Raw genomic sequence first — 20,644 nt, 5'->3', positions numbered from 1 at the left:
AATTTTCAGCTCAGTAGCAGAACATATGTCTAGAATGCCAGAGGCTGTAGGCTTGATACCTAACATCTTAAACAAAACAAAAACATGATTTTTTAGCATCAAAATGCAAAATCACACTCAATATAAGAGCAATTGAAAATATCTCAGGTGCACATTTAATGATAACATAATTCTTTTATTAAAAAAAGGCAAAATAAGAATATGCACTAGAATAATTAACAGTTTTGAGAACATTCACTACCTAAGTAAAGGAATGAATATGTATAATACAATGAAACCCGTGCTAAATTTAAGATTTATCTGGAAAAAAAACCATATAAAAAGATAGGACAGTTTATTTTTAATCAGTCAAAAATGAAGTCTGGACAATGTCAATTTCCACTCACCATAATGCTATAATTATACATTAAATATAATTACTATCTATACATATGCAAAAATATAAAGTTCTATTTCATACGACAAAACCTTTTATAGAAACCATTTTAAAATTAAGTAGAACTTCTCAACATCTATGTGAGGTTTAAGTCCTTCCGAAGGTTCCTTTAAAGGTTTTAAAATATAACACTAAACCTAAAAACACTGTCCTTTGTCAGTTTCAAAAGTAAATCTACTTAGTACAGAACAAAAACTGATCGCTTCATCACATGCTACTTAAATACTATTGTTTAGACATGTCTAAAGTCCTCCATTTCTTCAAGTATGGAAACAAAACTCAGTCATCCCACAACACAGCACTACACAGATGGAGTACTTGGGAAAGACTGTGTGGTCATATGGCACAATATTAATGTTTTACTCCTTCAATAAATCTTGAAATAAATATCAAGTTTTGTTTTGTTTTTCTTCTAGAAGGCCAAAAATTATAATCTACATTAAGATTTGATATGGTAAGACTTAAGAGTGTAAAATACAACATCAATATTTTATCATAAAAGTAAAGCTGGTAGCAAACTACAAAAGGACCCATCCTGCACTTGGGCATAATTAGGAGTTACAGCTCATCATGATAGAAATAGTCATCGTGGAGCTGTCTGCCATAATCCGTGGCTTCGCTGGTAAGAAATAAGTCTTGGTTTTCCAGAATCTCTTCTTCAGAGAGCTTTTTGTCACCATTCAAATCCATCTCATCAATTAGATGAAGAGCCTTTAAAATAAACCAAACCAAAAGGTGTCCAGAATTAGTCTTTGAATAAAATATTCCCATTTGGGTGTGATTTGTCAAAACCACTTAGATATACCAAGAACTCGTTAATGTCTAAGTCTCTAAATTGTTATACATGCCACTGTGCTTGTCTACTGCTTCTCTCATATCCCCTTTTTTAATCTATATTGGGTTCTGCATCGTCACACTGGGTCAGTACAGGGTATAATCCACTTGAGCCTCTAAGTATGATACAAGGTGTCATCCTATTGACTGTGTCCTAAGATTAGCACATGATACAATCTTAACTTCCTTGTCTCCCTGACAATATGAAAGTTTCATCATTTAATTCAAAACACAATATATCCATCCTATGTAATTGCATTTCTTTTTTCTTTTACTGGAGATTTCCAGCTTCCTTTCCCATCAGTGACACAAAGTGTGTGTTAGGAAGGGGAAGACACAATTCTATAACACTTACCTCCTCTTGTGCAATGCCCTGATTATTGGGCACTACCCATGATAACAGCTCTTGGGGATCGAGCCGGCCATCATTATCCTTGTCATAATCATTCACAAATCTGTCCTTCTCAACAAGTATCCATTCTGGATCTTCATTTGCAGCTTAATAAAAAAGTAAAAACAAAAACACTAATATATAAGAGTATCGCATGAAACCAGTAAGAAGTTTGATGTATCTCTAAAATAAAGGAAGTGACTTTAAAGTTTACTACAAATTTTGAAACCCAATGAAACAGAACTACTTACCAGAAAAATTCAGAAATAAGGACAAATATGTAAAGATTTCCAAAAGTGAGACATTAACCAAAAGAACTCAGCCTTAACTGTTGCAAATCTACTCAACTAGTGCTTTTATTGTGTTGTCCCTTACCCTGATTTCTAGTTTTCCTAATTTTTAAGTGGATAATATTTATTTTTAGTTAAAAATTATTTTGAGACAGGGCCTACACAGACTAGTCTCAAACTCCCTATATAGTTGAAGATGACTTTGAACTTGATGTGCTACTAAACCTGGTTTGTGCAGTACTAAGGCTAGAAGCCAGGGGTCTCCCGTATGCTAGGCAGCACTTTGTAAACAGCCACATGCCCAGTCCAGGGCAATGCTTTATGTACATCATGTGACTACAGACTGTTTGACATGTTTATATACAGCAATGCCTTAGAAAAGTCTCATTTGCAATAACAAACCAAGAAAACAACTTTAAAACTTCTCCTTTTTTTAAGCTTATAAGCAACAATTCTGGTAAAGGACAACAACTTAAAGAAAGGAAATTCCCGGGGCTGGAGAGATAGCTTAGAGGTTAAGAGCACTGGCTGCTCTTCCAGAGGTCCTGAGTTCAATTCCCATCAACCACATGGTGGCTCACAACCATCTATAATAAAATCGGGTGCCTTCTTCTGATGGGTAGGCAAACATGCAGGACATAATAAATAAATAAATCTTAAAAAAAGAAAAAGGAAAAAAAGAAAGGAAACTCCCTTAAAGGTCAAACTTACTTCATCTAGCCTACACTATTTGCAATATTTTATGTCCTTTCTCAAGATCTACATGCAGTGGCACAGGAGTTTAAAGACAACCCTCCTTCCTCCTTTGAATGACAATGGCATTACATTCGCTGGAAAAGGAAGGAAGTGTTTAGACATACATGGAAATGACATGAGCAGAAGTGGCATGTCAGGAGCTGTGAGAGCCTGCGTGGCTCCTCTGGTCACACAGAACCTCTTCCCTGAATTCCAACCCCATGCTTTCCGCCTTACCCTCGAGTAACTTACTTGGGTCTCGCCTGTAATCGCCAAGAAATTCTTCCAAACTAACAAACCCATCACCATTTTTGTCATGTTCTTCTAAAGCCTCTTGAATGACGAACTCCTGTTACACATTCATTCAAAGAGAATAAACAACCATTTGTCACAAACATTTCAATCCCACCGTCTTAACCAATCCTACTATAGAACTTCTTCTGATTCATAAGCAATCATTCTGGCCTTTCATATCTGCAGGAAAATGTTTGTAAATTCTAGAACTCACAAGTAAGAATAATCCCCAAGTACTGAGTGATTTTAAATTGTACATCTTTATTCTCCTGTGTTGTGAAGAATTCTATTTCACTTTCATAAACAACCTCAGCACTAAACACAGGCTTCCTGCTTTCTGTATATTCTCTTCCCTCTCAAGAACGCCATCTCTCAAAGTCTCAGTGGACTGCTAGACAAAGAACTACAGGGAAACAAATAACTACTGAAAACAGAACTAGCCTTTTCCAGGGGTGAGCGCCCCTGCCCCTAACTGACTCTCCAATACGACAAAGCGGTCAGCCCTGAGACCACACACACCCAAGCAACAAAAGTGGACTCAGCAGGTTGCACTTACATACTTATGCACACATGTACATATGTGTGACAATATTCAAAGGAAAAGAAGCCATCCATCTGAGTACTGCGGGGAGCAGGGAAAGAGTTAGAGGGGAAGGAGCTGGGAAACATGGAAGGGGTAAGTCACATATTTATTAAGAATGTATGAAGAAAGAGTGTCACCTCTGACTACTCCTTCCCCTCCATTTGCTCTGCGATCCAGTAAGGGCTCTCAGAGAACATGGCCTTATACTCCTCAGCACACAGATGCTGTTCTTTCTCCAGGGGGGAAATAGCTGTGGGACAATCTTTTTGTACACTGTAAAGATGAGTCTCTGCCTAAGGTACCTTCTGATTGGTTTAATAAAGAGCTGAATGTTCTTTATTAAATACCTACGTAGGAGAAGATAGGTGGGACTTCTGGGGGAGAAAGCGGGTCTTGGAAAGAATCTGAGGGATGGGGAAATAAGACAGAGACGGGGGAGGGAGTTAGATGTACAGTATGGAGGAGGGGTTAAGTCATGTGGCAGAACGTGGATGAATATAAAAGAGTTCTTATAAAGTTATAATAGCTAGTTGGGAACAAGCCTAAGCTAAGACCAAGCTTTCATAATTAATAATAAGTCTCCATGTCATTATTTGGGGGCTAACAGACCAAAAAAGTCTGATAAGACTATATTTGGCACCCAATTTGGGGCCACGTATATCCACATAGAGCCTGAGAAATCACCCAAGCCTCTGACTCTCTGACCTTGGATCCTTTACCTACATCTTCTGTGATGTACACATCCCCAGGGCATTGCTTTACTCTTGAATTATCACCCTGTCTAGTCTCAGGCTTCACCCTGTGATTCTCACTTTACTACCTGCCGCTCCCTAAGCCTCTCAATCCAGACTTTGTATCTGAACTGTAATGAAAATATCTTCTCAAATTTCCGGTCTGGACAAATCCAAGGGCTTCGCCTACATTTGTATGAAGCAACACTGAAAGACACATTATTGTTTTTTAAAAATCCAACTATACACAATTTACATATAGAAGAGGCTAGGGACCCAAGGATTAGTTTTAGAGAAAGTATGTGAGAATCTCATAAAACTACAATCATTATTTGGGGTAGTGTGTCTATATACACTTCTTCTGGGATAGCGCTACAGTTTTTATTTATTTATTTTTAAATCATATTTTTAAAGGAGAAGGGAGTTTGTAATCTAACAAAAGTTAGAATCATTGATCAAAATAATAATTCTACCATTCAAGCAATATCCTTGGGCAATAGCAGATTTATTTTAATTATGTTGCCATACTTTAAAAGAATTTTTAGAACAATATAAATGAAAATATTTCAAGGCTAGGCTTGGTGGATCAGGCTGGCTATCCCAGCAACTTGGGAGTCTAAGGCAGGGGAATTGAAAGTTCAAGGCCTGCCCACACCACACAATGAGTTCACATAACTTAAAAGGTTTTTTTGCTTTTTGTTTGTTTTTTGTTTTTGTTTTTTTTCGAGACAGGGTTTCTCTGTGTAGCTTTGCGCCTTTCCTGGAACTCACTTGGTAGCCCAGGCTGGCCTCGAACTCACAGAGATCCGCCTGGTTCTGCCTCCCGAGTGCTGGGATTAAAGGCGTGCACCACCATCGCCCAGCATAATTTATAAGTTTACATAACTTATAAGGGCTGGGGATGTAGCATATGCAAAATCCCATGTTAAATTCCCAGTATCACAAAAATGCAGCAAACTTTTCAAATTAAATTCTAACTTGAATCTACAGTAAAAATCAGTTAACTGATCCTGTATCCCTGTCTTTTCCTATACCCAACATACCCTTTAGAGGAGGAAAGGCGATACTGTGTCAAAGGTATAGCTTTTGTCACTTTTATATAAGCTGAAAACTTCAGGGTCCTTTCTGTCTCTTAACACTTATTTTGTAAATCAACATTCTTGACATTGCTGTTACAAGGTCTTCAAAATGTTGATGGAATCTATTCTGTTTCCTTGCCAGGCTCCTATTACATAATGCCTATTATTTAATTGCTTTCACCAGCCCACCCCATCCTCAGTCAACTGTTCCTTGTTCTCTAAAAGTCAAGGTCCAAAATCCTCTGCCTGCTTTTCTAGAACTCAATTAGTGTGGCCCAGCTTAGCTTTGGCATTTAAATCACACCTAGCACTGGTGTTAAACTAGGTCATGTCCTTTGTGCCAAGTAAGAAATTAGAAACTTCACAATGACAAGAAAAGTGGCACTAATGGCAGAGCCTTGCCATGAGCTATGGAGAAAAATGCGCCTGCTTGTTGTTATTCAAGACAGCAGATTCTGGCCATTACCCACTCAACAAAAAGCTACACCTCCCTCCATAAAATACCCAGGAAATAAAGCCACAGAGCTGGAGGCTTATGCCATACAACAGATCTCAGTATACATGGATTGTCAGTAAAGGTTTTCTTATTAATATGATGGGAAGTAAGGCTTCTTAGGAAGCTTGCTAAAAACACAGGGGCTCAACCAGTGTTAGAACAATTAAACTAGAATCCAACAGCCTTGTGTGGGCTACTAAACAATACCCCCAGTACTTCTTTTAGACACTCATGGAATGAGAAGACTTACTATGTATAAAGTCAAAAAAGTATCCCATCCTCTGAAACCAATCAAAATGTGATTCATTTTTCCAGACCAAAAGTTCTCATAAATTAGGCTGTGAACTACATGAGAGTTGTACTGATAAGAACATGGAAAGCCTAGACAAAGGTCTGAAAACCCTGAAAGGGACGAGAAAGGCCTTGATAGGTTATGACAGAAGAGGTAGCCAGAGAAGACTGTTGCACATATACACAGATTAAAAAATAAAATCCTCCACTTTCTCCCTCCCAGAACATCTCGCCATCACAGAAACCCTTACCACTTCTAATCTTAAGTGAGGAGAACATCTGCTCGTCTCTAAATTTCTGTTTTACAACCCATTTTTAATAACTTATCAAACAGGCTTTAGTCACTCATAATGCTGTTAAACTTGCTCCTTACCGTCATATACTCAACTTCTTCAGGATGCTCAAAAGCAATGAATTCTTCAAGATTCAGACCAGGACCAGAATCCTGGTTAGCTTTTTCAAATCGCTTCTTATCCTTTAAATGAAGCTTTTGGGGGGAAAAAAAGAACAATTTTAAAGACCTCAGTACCATATCAGCTTTGAAAAATGCACACAATGTGAGATTTAAAGTACATTTTCATACATTATCTCATCTATCTTTATAAAAGCCTTCTGAAAGTAGGTGGAGCTAATCACAAACATCCACACAGAAGCACCATAGTCAGACAAAGCTAGATCTTGGTTGTACAAGACACTAACTATGGCATTCAGGGCAAACTGCTCAACTTCTTTGGTTTCTTCTATAAAACTGGGACAAAAATGTCTAAGAAACCTGTAGGACAGCTGCCACTAGGCAACCCCAACAGTGACCGTGAAGTGGTGGCACACACTTGCCATCTCAGCACTCCAGACACCGAGGCAGGAGGATCAGGACTGAGGCTAGCCTGTGCTAAACCAAACCCCAAACAATAAATTACTAGATTGTTGGCCGAGTAATTGAGATTACACAATTTAATAAAATCCACAGATACTTACATCTCATTAATTCAGCCCAGTAATTTTGGAATACTTTCAAAACAATAAAATTAGGACAACCAACTATATCTTGGTAGAGCCTTTTAAAATTGCTTCAGGTCCTCTATATGATTTTTCAAAAATATGTTAACATCACTTAAGAGGCTGAGGCAGGCGAATCTCTATGAGTTCAAGCCAGTCTATGAGATACAGGCTAGCCTTGGCTACATAGAAAGACCCTGTTTCAGAAAAATGGTCCCTTACTTTGAGAAACCCCTCCTCTGACTACTGATGGCATACATGGAAGCCTGTTCTTAGTAGGCTCTTCATTCTGCTAATTACATATATTCAAAATAAGTAGTCCCAGTGCTTAATAGGGTCTCATTGGCCGGGCGGCAGTGGTGCACGTTTTTAATCCCAGCACTCGAGAGGCAGAGCCAGGCAGATCTCTGTGAGTTTGACATCAGCCTGGTCTACAGAGCGAGATCCAGGACAGGCTCTAAAACTACACAGAGAAACCCTGTCTCGAAAGACCAAAACCAAACCAAACCAAAAAAACAAACTTCTGTTTTTCTTTTTAAAGTATGTTCAAGTACAGAAAAGATTCAGCAATTAGGGACAAGAATGCTTTTGATATATGTTCGAGGATAATTCTCTCACCAACAACTTTGAAAGCCATCAGTATGACATGCCTAACATCACACATTTTCTATTTTGAATATTTTTGGAAAAAGCCTTTTATTCTAAAAACTTGCATATAGTAAACATTATTGTTTAAACATAATCACAAATATTTTTTAGTAATTTTTAATTTATGTGTTTTATCATTGGTAATTGTTTTTTCAGAATAGCTTAGTCAGAAGTCATATACTTAAACAGTAGGTATTTCACTGACACCCAGTGGAAAGCTCACAACTCCCCTAAAGAATTTGGTTTTTAAACATCTAGACTCTACAAGCCAGCCACATTCTCTCAATTATAACACAGAAAAAAAAAAAAAAAAACTGTTTCTAAACAGCTGCAACTTTAGATCAAGTAATTTACATTTAACGCTCAGATTTAACATGGGGAGAAGTAGAAAAACAAGAATTTGAGGTTCTGTGTAGAGTCAACTAAGTCTTTTTGAATAAATCACTGTTCAAAATACCAAATGTTTTGAGTTCCTTATGAAAGAACCCTTCGGATCTGGAGCTTTAAAAAAAGTCTATGTTTTAGCAGAGTGAGCTAACTGTGGCCAAATTTGCCTATGGAAAGAAAGGCTCTCTTTCACCAAGCTGAAGAGGTGGGGAGGGCAGACACAGGAAGGAGGGGGGGAAAAGCGTTCGGAGGAATGTCAGAGTTCATGGCCATTTGACTGCAACTAACAGTGCCGATTGCTGGGCACGATGCCACATACTTGTAATCCCAGCACTTGGGAGGTTGAGGCAGGAGGATCACAAGTTTGAGGGCAGCCTGGGCTACATGGCAAGATTAAGTCTTTTGAAGCTGGAGAGATAGCTCAGTGGTTAAAAGCACTGGCTGCTCTTCTAGAGAAGAGAGGTTTGAGTCCCAGCACCCACAGGCTCACAACCTTCTGTAACTCTAGTTCCCGGAGATTCAATGTCCTCTTCTGGCCTCTGAGGGCATCCGACATGTATAGTACACAGACATACATGTAAGCAAAACATCCATGCCCATAAATAAAAACTAAAAAAAAACCTGTAAGTCTCTTAAAAAATGTCTCATAATAAAGAAGTCAATATATAGTTTTTAATTGTAAATTGAAAGACAATAATGAAAGTTCCACAAAATTGAACATTTTTATTTTCTTTTTAAAAATTTCTTATAGGCCACTAGAGCAATGCTTGTGAACCTGTGGGTCGCAACTACTTTGATCAAATGACCCTTTCACAGGAGTCACAAAGCAGGTATCCTGCATTCAGACATTTACAGCACAATTCACAACAGTAGCAAAATTATAGTTATGAAGTAGCAACAAAACAATTTTATGGTTGGGGTCACCACAGCATGAGGAACTGTATTAAAGGGTTGCAGCTTTAGGAAGGTTGAGAACCACTGTACTAAAAGACAAGATACAGTGATAAAAAGAAAACCATATTAATAATTTATTTTTATGCAGAAATTTGTGAAAAACAAAACTGCAATCTTGGATAAATATTATTTGATATGAGGGAATATATAATCAACAATCCTAGAATAAAGTTAGGTCTTAACAATCAGCAGCAATGCTGATATCTTGCAAAAATAAACCTTGTTTATGATGTAGTCAGCATTCAACTGCAGGAGTTAGAATACTGAACTTTTGCCAGGCAGCTCCCCCAACTTCAATTACTCTGCTTATCTTATGTTCTTCACACTGTTCTGAAAAACTTCTTCAGATATTTCACAATGTGAAAAGGTAATTATTTTGTTGTCTATATTCTTTATATGGAAACTTATCAAAAATAAGATTCAGGTACAAATTGATTTTAGTTTAATTTTCTACTAGATTTCAATATAAAGATTTTATTTTCTTCAGATACCTGCTTTTTATGACAACTTTATTCTTGTCTAAATTAGTTTGTAACTTTGAAATTGACTCAGGCTTCATCCTTTAAAGTTTATTTTTTGAGGCAGGGTCTCACTGTGTAGCCTTTGCTGGCCTGGAACCCTGCTTCTGCTTCATGAGTGCTGGGATTAAAGGCATACACCATCATGCCCAGACTCTTTATATTTTGAAGACTAATGCACACTCTCTCTGGGTTTATTTTTACACTCCACACCAATTTTTTAGAGGTTATAAATAATCAAATTCTAAAAAAAAGTATTATTAGAACTTCAAAAAGATTGTCTTATTCTTGGTCAAATAATAGCCAATAGGATTCCTACTGGTAAGTGTTCATTTTGGGGCTATATAATTTCCATTAGGATACAAAGATCCATTTAACTTATTCTTAAAGAAACTACTTATTAGTATATATTTACTTTTATGTGTATATGTGTATGTGCTTACGTGAATTTATGTGCACCACATTAGTACTGGAGCCCTCAGAGGTCAGAAGTCGTCACCCAATCAATCCCCTGGAACTGGAGTTACAAAGCTATGTAGATGCTGGGACCCCAACTCAGGTTCTCGGAAAAAGCAGTAAAAGCTCTTAACTTCTGAGTCATCTCCAGCCCCTTAATTCATTCTTAAAAGACAGTCTTACAATACTATGTAATGAGTACTTGAGAGTATGGCATTTGAACAAGACACCTTTTAAAAGGACTATTTGTATTTTCTATAAATGAGCAATCTACCTCTTCAAAATGAGGACTTCAATGTCAACAACATCATATCTTATATAAAATTCCTAAGAATATAGAAACACATATACTTTCTGTGTGTGTGTGTTCATGTATGCAGGTGCTTGGGCACACAGATACATCCTCTTTTAGTGGAATAATTCTTTGGAGTGGTAAAAAGAAGTTAGGAAGAAATGAAAATAGGAAACAGGCAGGAAATTATAAGCTAACTAGTAGTTTTAAAATACTATATTTGCATGTCATGGTTTTTAGAAAAGTCCCAGAATTTTAATGGTGCTTAGGAGAACCCTTATTCAATCTCATCATCATGTGTGCTCTCTTTAGCAGTATCCAGGATGAAAAAACTGACCTATACTCCCTTTAGGCTGCTGGAAAAATAAAGATTCATTTAAGGAGAAGGGAAACAAAGTTTATCTTCCTCTTACAAATTAAATCCTAACTAATCTAAAGCTGATGTAGTTAGCAAATGCCTATACACTTTTATTAAATATAAATTTCTGTGAATTGTACATGTTTTTTTCTGTTTATGAGACAGAGTCTTTTTTTCCATTAAATAAAAAAAAATATGTGTATGGGTGTACCATGTGCATGCTTGATACCCACAGAAGCCAGAAGAGGGCATCAGATCCCTCGGACTGAAGATATAGAGAGCTGTGAGTGACCATGTGGGTGCTGGGAATTGAACCTGGGTACTCTGGAAGAACAAGTGAGCCTAACAACTAAGCCATCTCTCAACTCCTTATTACATTTTTTTAACATTATTTATTTATTTTAGAAAGTGGTGGTGGTATTACAGCACACATGTGGAGCGCAGAGAACAATTTGTGACAATCAGTTCTCTTCATCTGCCACGTGGGTCTTGGAATGTGCATCTTTGAGATTAAACTGAGGTCCTAAGTCTTGGCAGCAAGCACCATTACCCACTGAGCCATTTCAATGGCCCAAGACAGTCAAGCCTCAAACTTGAGATCTTCTTGATTCTACCTCCCAAGTACTACTTCTTTTACAATAGTCTTTCAACTGGAAATTAACTCCTCATCGTTCCAACTATTGTATATTGTTTACCCACGCTATGATTATCCTCAATGGATAATCCCCATTTTTAGAGATGAGGAAATTAAGGAAGGGAGGGTTAGTTCAGCAACTGTTAAGTGGTAGAGCTGGATGTGAAACCAGGCAGACTGGCTCGGAGGCTGGAACTCTTAACCTGAACACTGGTAACATGGACAGCTTAAGAGTAATTAATAGGCCAGGAGAGGTGGTACACTCCTTTAGTCCAGGCACTCAGAGGCAGAGGCTCTGTGAATCTGAGGGAGAGTGGTCTACATGGAGAGTTCTGGGCCAGCCAGAGCTACACAGTATGACACTGCTTCAAAAAACCAAACAAAAAGAGAATAATCATTAGCAGGAAAATAAGAAGCTGGAGTTAGTGGTAGCCTATATAGTTCATGTGGCCAGAAGTGCACGTGAACTTCTACAATAAATATTATGTACAACGGTAAGTAATGACCGTTAGAGGTACATATGCAGATAAAGCAAAAAGGCTCAAATGATTTCCAAGCACCTTAACTTGTTTTGTGACATATCATTTACAACAAAGTATGTTTTTATTTTTATTCTTTTCTATATTAAAACAATCTTCTAAAATGCTTTTGGAATATTAATTTGTCAAGCATATAGTCATTTTATTGATATACTTTTGGTTTAACAGACTTCCTTGAAGTCTTAAAAAGTTATCAATAAAAATAGCTCTTCTCATTTCTGCTTAAACTATTTATTTGCTTAATAAAAATTAAAACTCAGTTGGCTGTGGTGGCGCACACCTTTAATCCCAGCACTTGGGAGGCAGAGGCAGGTGGATCTCTGTAAATTCAAGGTCAGCTGGACTACAGATAGAGTTCCAGGACAGCCAGAAGTACAAGAGAAACCCTGTCTCAAAAAAAATAAAATTCAACACTCAATAGATTGCAAAACTACTGGATCTTCAGAACTGAGTTCTTATAAATGATGCAGCACTATGTCAAACAACCCTGCAGTACCTTCAAAACCGTTAACAGGCAATCCAGCCAGAACTGAGTTCTTATAAATACTGTAGCACTATGTCAAACTACACTGCAGTACCTTCAAAACCGTAACAGAGGCAATCCAGCAGTCCCATTTCTGGAAATTACCCAAGATACTCAAAAGCAAGATCAAAAAGAGATTTGTATACCACTCATTACAAGATTCAAATGAAAAACAAGGAGGACATGAAGCTGGGAGAGACTACTGAAGAGGTGGGTACCAGAGGGAGCTGGAGATGGTAACAACAGGTGGGTGTGATCAAAGCACGTTGTATAAATGTATGAAAATTCCAGAGAGTAAAAAAAAAAATTTCAAGTAGAAAAAAAAATATGGCACACACACAAAACACACACTAGAATATTTGATCTTAATTGTTTGTTTTTGTTTTAGGAGACACGGTTTCATTGTACAGTCCTGGCTGTCCTAAAACTCACTATGTAGAGCAGGCTGGCCTCAAAGTCAGAGATCTGACTGCCTCTGCCTCCAGAGTGCTAGAATTAAAGGTGTGTACAACCACTACCTGGCAGATATTTGGTCTTTTTAGAATATGTCCTTTCTAGGTAGAACATTTTGGCACATGCTAAAACATGGATAAACTTTGAGGACATTATGTTAAGTGTAAATAAGGCAGTCATAAAAAAGATAAACATGATTCTCCTTACATAATGTACTGGAGATAGGCAAATTTATATTTAATGGGTACAATGGGTACAGAATTCAGTTTTGCAAAATAAAAAGAGCTTGACCAACTGGTTGAACAAGATGAATATAATGAACACTATTGAAAACTCTTTAAAATGGTTGAACTAGGCATGAGATGCAGCTCATAGTGGAGCACTAGTCTAGCATGCACAAAGCCCTGGGGTTTAATCTCCAAGGCCATTTTAAAAAAATGTTACAATGGGAAATGTTAGGGGAGATGGCTCCGTGAGAAAAGAGCTCACCATGAAAGTGTGAGGACTTGGGTTCAGATACCCAGGACCCACGTAAAGCAGGACATGGTGGTCTGGAATCACGCTATTTCTCCACACAATGGAGGTGGAGACAATACAACTTGAGAAGCTCAAGAGCCAGCTACCCTGGGATATGCAGCAGTGAACAAGAGACCCTCCCTCAAAGTGCAAGGTAGAGACTGACATCCAAGGCTGGTCACCTGCACAAGTGCCCAAATGGGAATATACACACAACAAAAATAAATAAGATATGGAGATGTTGTTTTTTTGCTACAACTGCATTTTTATTTCATATAATCTTTTAAAGGATGGGGATATGCCATAAAATATCTAAATATGATATAAAGCTGACAGTTAAATTATTTTAAAAATAAAATACTGAGATACATATTAGAACCACCAAAATGCACTTAAGGAACAACTCTGGAAATGAGGACAAATTAGTGAAGAGGAAAACAGATGCAGGGATAATTTAGGCCCAGTTAAGAGTCGTACATCTGGCTAAAAGGAAACCATCAAAGTAACCATTGAAGTGGAGGCTGCCCAGTGAACAAGGCAATTGTCTAGGACCTCAGGCCTGTTTGTGTTCAAACAGGAGGACAGAGTCAGGGTGTGACCAAAAGGAACAGCTTGGACCCACCTGCCTAAAAGACTCCTCTTCTGTGTCATCCAGAGCAGTGTTCTCATCAAAGTCAATCACACGGTCGTACATCTGGATGTTGTATTCATCCCATGTCACAGTACCATCGCTGTTCTTATCATATTCGACAAACTGCTGTTTGGCTTCTTGCATGGCGTAATGCTTAAAAGACATTTGAATCCACTGACTGAGTTCACCTATGAGAATTCCCCAGAACACAAGAATGAATGTTCACAAGAATCCCAATCTGAGTGAAGATTTCTTAACTTTTTTTGAAAAAGTAACTTACATGCTGCAAAAACCTGAAAACTGGCCTATTAGTACTGATAAAAATAAGGAGGTAGAACTGGGCAGTGGTGGTGCACACCTTTAATCCCAGCACTCGGAGGCAGAGCCAGGCAGATCTCTGAGTTTGAGGCCAGCAAGATCCAGGACAGGCACCAAAACTACACAGAGAAATCCTGTCTCGACAAACCAAAAAAAAAAAAATGAGGTGGGGAAGAGTCCAAGAATGTTGGAATTACCATATATCTCTTAAGCACAGGTATTTGAATGGCTATTTATCTATGAATTAGTAAAAAAGTTTTATTATTTATAAAAGGTTTAAGCTTTCCTTTAACTTATACGTCGACCAAAATATGTATGAGTATATATATTTACTGTGTGGGTTTTTTTTTTTTTTTTTTTTTTTTTTTTGAGGACAAGGTCTTGCTATGCAGCCAGATTGGCCTAAAACTCATTACATGAACCAGGCTGGCTTCAAACTCAGAGATCCCCTTCTTCCTGTCTTCCAAGTGTTGAGACTGAATACAGTTGGGTGTCATCACACATTAATCAAGGTATGTTAGTAAACATGGCTTCAATTGTGAACAACTTATTTAGAATGTTCTTTTAATTCTTTTAAGTCTATACATTCCATTTCTGCCTAACAACCTACCTAAGGGCACTCTTTTGTTGTTTGTTTTGAACCGAGGACATTAAAAACTGAATTAAGATAGCTGAATTCTACTCCTGGGTTTGCCATTCATTTGAAAATAGGGTTTTCCTCTCTGTACATCTCTCTGAAGAGAGGCAGGTGATTCTAAGCCCCCATCAGCACTAATATTTTTTTATGTTGCTATAAATATAATTCACATGCAATAAGATGTTTTCTATTTGCTTATTGCTATAATAAACTAATAAAAGCAGATTCTTAAGATTCTACATACCATAGGAGTACTGTGTCATGTGATGTCTTAAGAAGGGATTGGGCAAATGTCTCTAAAAATGAATCACACTATGGACAATGAGAAAAGTGATGTGAGAAAGAAGAGTGTCTCAAGGTATGACTTGCAAACTTACCCTATTAGGGTAAGTGAAGTTTACATACCGTTGGAGAAAGCACTGATTTTACTCAGTAGCCTAACTTCTAGGTGTAAAGCCTGTTTTCCATATCATAGTACTTTTAGCTCGCTGGAACACTAGCAATCTACATTCAACAGACAACGCTGCTTTTAAATGTACATTAATCTCCTACAAAAGGCATTCTCCATTGTTGGCGGTGCAAGACAGTCCTTACTTTCAGTGAGAAAACCATCTGAGTCCGAATCAATTTTCTTTATGATCGACTGCAGTCGTCTTTGCTGCTCTTCGTGGCCAAGTTTAACATACTCATCGACGTCTTCCTTTGGGAAGGGAAACCATACACAGGAGAATCATGCACTACACTCAGTGGGATGTAATGGTGGGGGGAAACAGGGCTACCACATGCCTCATTTGCCCCAAAGATTTCAGGATGAGCTACACTTCCTCTTCAATACGTCCCCCTCCCACCTAAAGTGATCCCGTCCTTAGTTCCAGGAATAGAAAGGATCTAGCTCTGGAGCGGCAACATTTCCACCAGCTTTACAGGCCTCAGGGTCCCCTAGAGCGCAAGCGGAGCCCCGCCCGGCCCCCATTGTCAGGCCGCCCCGGCCAAGGCCTCGCCTGGTCGCCCCGCTTTGTCACAGGACAAAGCCCGTGGCATCCTCACCTGGACGCCCAGCAGCGCCTCGCGGTCGTAGTCTGCCCGGTGCTCGCCCTGCGGGTAATGCAGCTCCTCCGCCTTGCTGGCGCCAGCCACCGCGGCGCACAGCAGCAGCAGCAGCAGCAGCAGCCCCGGCGCCGCGGGCCTTGGGCCCAGCTGCATCGCGCCCGCCCGGCGAGGACGCGGAGAGCCGCGAGGAAGGAGGCAGGCGGAGCCCGGGCTTGGCAGCCTTGCTTCGCGGGCGGCCACAGAGGGGGCGGCGCTGCCAGTGGGGGGCGGGGGGCGGCGGCGGCAGCAGCGGCGGCGGCCGGGCTCCCACAGTCCCAGCCCGAAGTCCGGCGACTACTGCGTTGCGGAGGCCCGCCAGGCCCAACCTTATATGGCCGCGGGGGCGGGGGCGGGACCGGAGCTGTGTGCTTGTCGCTGATTGGGCCATGTTGCCCCGGAGGCGGGCCCTTGTCCAGAGCCTCCTACCAGAGCCAGCAGGCAAGCGAGCTGCGGGGGCCGTGCGACCCCCGCGGGCCCCTTCACCCTTTCCGCCATACCCTTGGGAATATAACCCCAATTCACGAGCTCTTTGCCTTTTCCTTTCCGTCTTGGTCCTGGCGGGAAACTCCCTGACCACTCCGCGCATCCCTCCTGGCCTCCATCTGTGAGAAAGCCTGCGATTTTGCTGAAAAAACAATACACTATTGTATTTCGAAAAAAAAAATCTTTGCCCGAGGAACAGACCAGCAGTATCCATTTCCCAGGCTTCAGTGTGTCGTATTTAATTTCGCCACGGCAGGAAGTACAGTATCGGGAATTGCAGCCAGATGTTTGCATCTGATGTTGAATTTATACGACCTGGTTAAATTATTTGGGCCCTTAAGAACCTGTTTGCGCTTTTATAAAATTGGCATCTTTTTTTTCCCTTTTCTTTCTTTTTTTTTAAAGAGACTTAAATAATTGTGAGGAGTGAATTAATGCCTTTAGAACAGTAACAGGTACATACAAGCACTTGGTAAATGTATGCTTTCATCCATGGGGGAAAAAAAAAACAAAGGAGAGTTGTACAGAAAAATAGCTCACCAAGGGGTTTTATGGATGAATGCGTGCACACGTCTTTTTTTTTTTCATGCCTGCTTCAGGTCTGTGTAGTTTCCTCCACCTCAGCCTTTGCATAGTAAGTCCAGAGACGTTGTAACTTGAACTGTTTTGTTTACGAATTGTTCTATCTAGATTCAGATCTTTTCATAGGAAGGAAAGGTTTTCTTTTTTTCTTTCTTTTCTTTCTTTCTTTCTTTCTTTTTTTTTTTTTTTTTTAGGGAGGCGGTTGTCTTTCACTTCCCACAGGCTCTGGATTGGGAACAAGGAATCCTGTTCCAAACTGGAAACCGAGTGGGCATGAATTACAAAAGTTTCTTGAGTCAGACTGGTATCTTAGGTTTGTTCAGAGACCATTCAAAGGTTCCAAAGTGAAGATAAATCCAATGTAGAACAGCATTTTAAATATCAGAGTGTAAATACAGGCAACATTTCAGAGTCAACTTCATTAAAGAAACAAAACCTTCATTACTGGGTCATATTACATTTTATTTCAGTTCTGAGTTTTGAGGTAGTCTGTGAAAAATAAAATAATCCTATTTAGTGAAAGGAACTCAGTTTTGGGTGGATTATTCTCAAGTAAAAGGTAAATTCCAAGAGCTTCTGATGTAATTTAATCACAATTAAATAGGATTGGATACAAAGTATTTGAGAGTTTTTTTAAACTCAAGGACTCCCCAGATGGAGATATGGGGGCAAAAGAGGCTAATGGGATTTTATAATAATAGTTATTATTATTATTGTTATTATTATTATTTTGGTTTTTCAAGACAAGGTTTCTCTGTGTAACAGTCCTGGCTGTCCTGGAACCCACTTTGTAGACCAGGCTGGCCTTGAACTTACTGAGTGAGATCCACCTACCTCTGACTCTCAAGTGCTGGCATTAAAGGCTCTTGCCACCACTGCCCAGCTAACGGGATTTTAAATGGCTATGAAGTATCAGTACAAATAACCATCGGGAGCTCTGGGACCTGTTCTCCTTTAGCTATTTTCTTTCTCATGAACTATTTTTCCCCTCAAATGTACGAAAGGGTCTAACCTAACTCAGGAGATCATATTTTGAGATCTTTGGGCACTAAATGATTCTGCACAGGGTTCAGAAGTGTGCTTATTCCCAAAGCCTATGTAGAATTCTATGGCTGTGTGCATTTCTGGATGGAAACTCTCCGGCTTTGCTTTCATTGGAGTTTCAAAAGGATCCAGGTAGCAGAAACATTTAAAGACTCCTGAAGGAATCCTAGGCAACTCTTCACCTCTTAGATCATAAACTCCTGTTTTTGAAGAGTGTTTGGAAACAGACTATAGTAAAAATGTACATTCAAGAGAAGTCAAACTAATCTTTTGTCATTTGCATGTAATTCTCTTTAGAGAAAATTTTTTTTCAAGTTCTGTGAAAGAACATGAAAACACAGAAATGAATTTCCAGTTTTCTTTTATTTACATATTAGGACATATTTATATTCTATAAAGCACATAAATGCTAAGGATGCAACTTAATGAATTTTTTTAAGATAGTGAGTCAAACTGGGCTTCCAACTCGGGGCAATTCTCCTGTCTCTGCCTCCCAAGTGCTGGGATTTCAGGCATAAGTCATCATGCGTGGTAATTCAATTTTTTTTTTTTTGAAGTGCATGTACACTTGTGAAATCTCCTCAGCACTCCGAGTCTCTCTCCTCCCCAAGTATCTACATCCAGAGACAGTGGTACCTACCTGCCTGTAGTCTCAGCTAACTGGAGGCTGGGGAAAGGCATTCACTTGAGGAACCCTCAAGTTCAAGACCAGCCTGGACAACACAGAGAAGTCTCATTTGACAGAAGGAGAGTAGAAAGGGATGGAGTGTGTACAGTTCTGACCCTGTTTCATCATGGATACATGGTTCCTGTTCTGGAACCTTATACAGATGGTATCATACAACATTTAAAGTATTTTGCCTTGCTAGCAAGCAGTATGATGCCATAGAAAGATCATAGACAAAAGAGGCCAATGAATCTGAAGGAGAACAGAGAGGGTACATGGGTGGGTTTGGATAGAGAAAAGAGAAAGGAGAAATGTAACTATATTATAATCTTAAATAAATAAATAAATAAATAAATAAATAAATATCACAGACAACTCTGGAATCAAACCCAAACATTCACTCTCTCGATCTCCTACTATATAGCCTTGAATAAATGACTTCGCTTAAAAACTTGTCTGAGGCCTGGTGGTGGTACATGCCTTTAATCCCAGCACTCAGGAGGAAGAGCCAAGCAGATCTCTCTGAGTTTGAGGTCAGCCTGGTCTACAGAGCAAGATCCAGGACAGGCACCAAAACTACACAGAGAAACTCTGTCTCAAAAAACAAAACAAGACAAAACAAAACAAAACCATCTGATGCATGTACTATGCTTTGTGAAGAATACATTTACTAGGTATCCTGAAGTATCTGCCCCACAGAAGGAGGTTCAACCTTTTGTCTTTTTTTCTTCTAGAAAATTCCTATCTTTCAGACCCCATATGTGTTTCCTAAAGGAGAGATCTTCAACTTCCTGGAATGCAAAATTGTTGATCTCTTAGGTCTTGTCCCCCTTATTTTGTGTTTAACACATTTCTCTGCTGTGGCATTTAGCAGTTTATTGTGACTCTCAACATGACTACAAAGCTGTGGGAAGCCTGAGTTCAGAAACTGTGATTTCTCCAAAAAGCTTTGCTAATAAGAGGAATTCCGTAAGTTTTTGTGAATGAGTGAGTTCAGCTCTATTGGGATTGTTTTGGAAATATATAATACAGGTTCTAGAGTTAGCTAAATGATTCAGAACAGGAATTTGTGGATTTCTTACTTTCTGAGTACGATAAGCTGTGCTTTACAAGAAACTGTGGTTTTTAAAACAAAGCAGCTCGTACTTGACGTGTGTGGAGTGGTCACAGGCCTCTCCACCCAGAATGAAAGCGGTTTGGCAGCATAATCAACCTAGGTAGAAAATTCAAAAAACCCAACTCAGATGGAGTACCCAAAGGACAAGGGACAGGGGGAGGACATCGAATGGGCAAACAACACAGACTGAATGATCACACAAGTAGGAGGATTTTGTTGCTTGGTTAGTCTTTTGTCAGTCCTTGGAGAGGAGATGTGAGAATTCCAGGGTTATGACAAAGTTATAGAGGATGACAGAAGATGCCTGAGTGGTAGGTGTATGTGGTACTCAGAAAGTAGTTTTGTGTCTAAGGAGTATCCAAAAGGTCTAAGTACTCATAAAATCACAATAGCCCATTAGAAGTGCTTCAAAGAATTTCAAAGTGATTGCTTTGCACTAAAGATTTCCCCCAAATGAAACACTTATCTGTGCCAATAATCAAGTGTAATGACAGCTTCCTCCCCTATTTCCGGCAATTCACATTTATGGCCCTCTGTCACTTTCACTGGTCCATCTCTGGCCCTAAAGTCAGTTAGGTGGCGAGATATTAAACAGAACATCTTCCTCCTGTATCTGTAGAGTGTCCTGATATTCTTAATCAC

General features: G+C 39.3%; 1 protein-coding gene across 1 annotated transcript; it reads right to left on the bottom strand.

The window, feature by feature from the left end:
• Nucleotides 1-154: 154 nt before the first annotated feature.
• Rcn2 (reticulocalbin 2) lies at nucleotides 155-16,454 on the bottom strand. Its single transcript, XM_006971556.4, has 7 exons — nucleotides 16,068-16,454; nucleotides 15,615-15,720; nucleotides 14,057-14,253; nucleotides 6,534-6,647; nucleotides 2,939-3,035; nucleotides 1,626-1,768; nucleotides 155-1,147 (listed from the first exon to the last, which is right to left on the bottom strand). The coding sequence occupies exons 1-7, from the start codon at nucleotides 16,221-16,223 to the stop codon at nucleotides 995-997; spliced, it is 966 nt and encodes a 321-aa protein (XP_006971618.1). The 5' UTR covers nucleotides 16,224-16,454; the 3' UTR covers nucleotides 155-994.
• Nucleotides 16,455-20,644: the final 4,190 nt, after the last annotated feature.

Source organism: Peromyscus maniculatus, chromosome 7 (assembly GCF_049852395.1).
Source record: "Peromyscus maniculatus bairdii isolate BWxNUB_F1_BW_parent chromosome 7, HU_Pman_BW_mat_3.1, whole genome shotgun sequence".
Classification (NCBI taxonomy): domain Eukaryota; kingdom Metazoa; phylum Chordata; class Mammalia; order Rodentia; family Cricetidae; genus Peromyscus; species Peromyscus maniculatus.
This window is presented reverse-complemented; position numbering and strand designations above follow the sequence as displayed.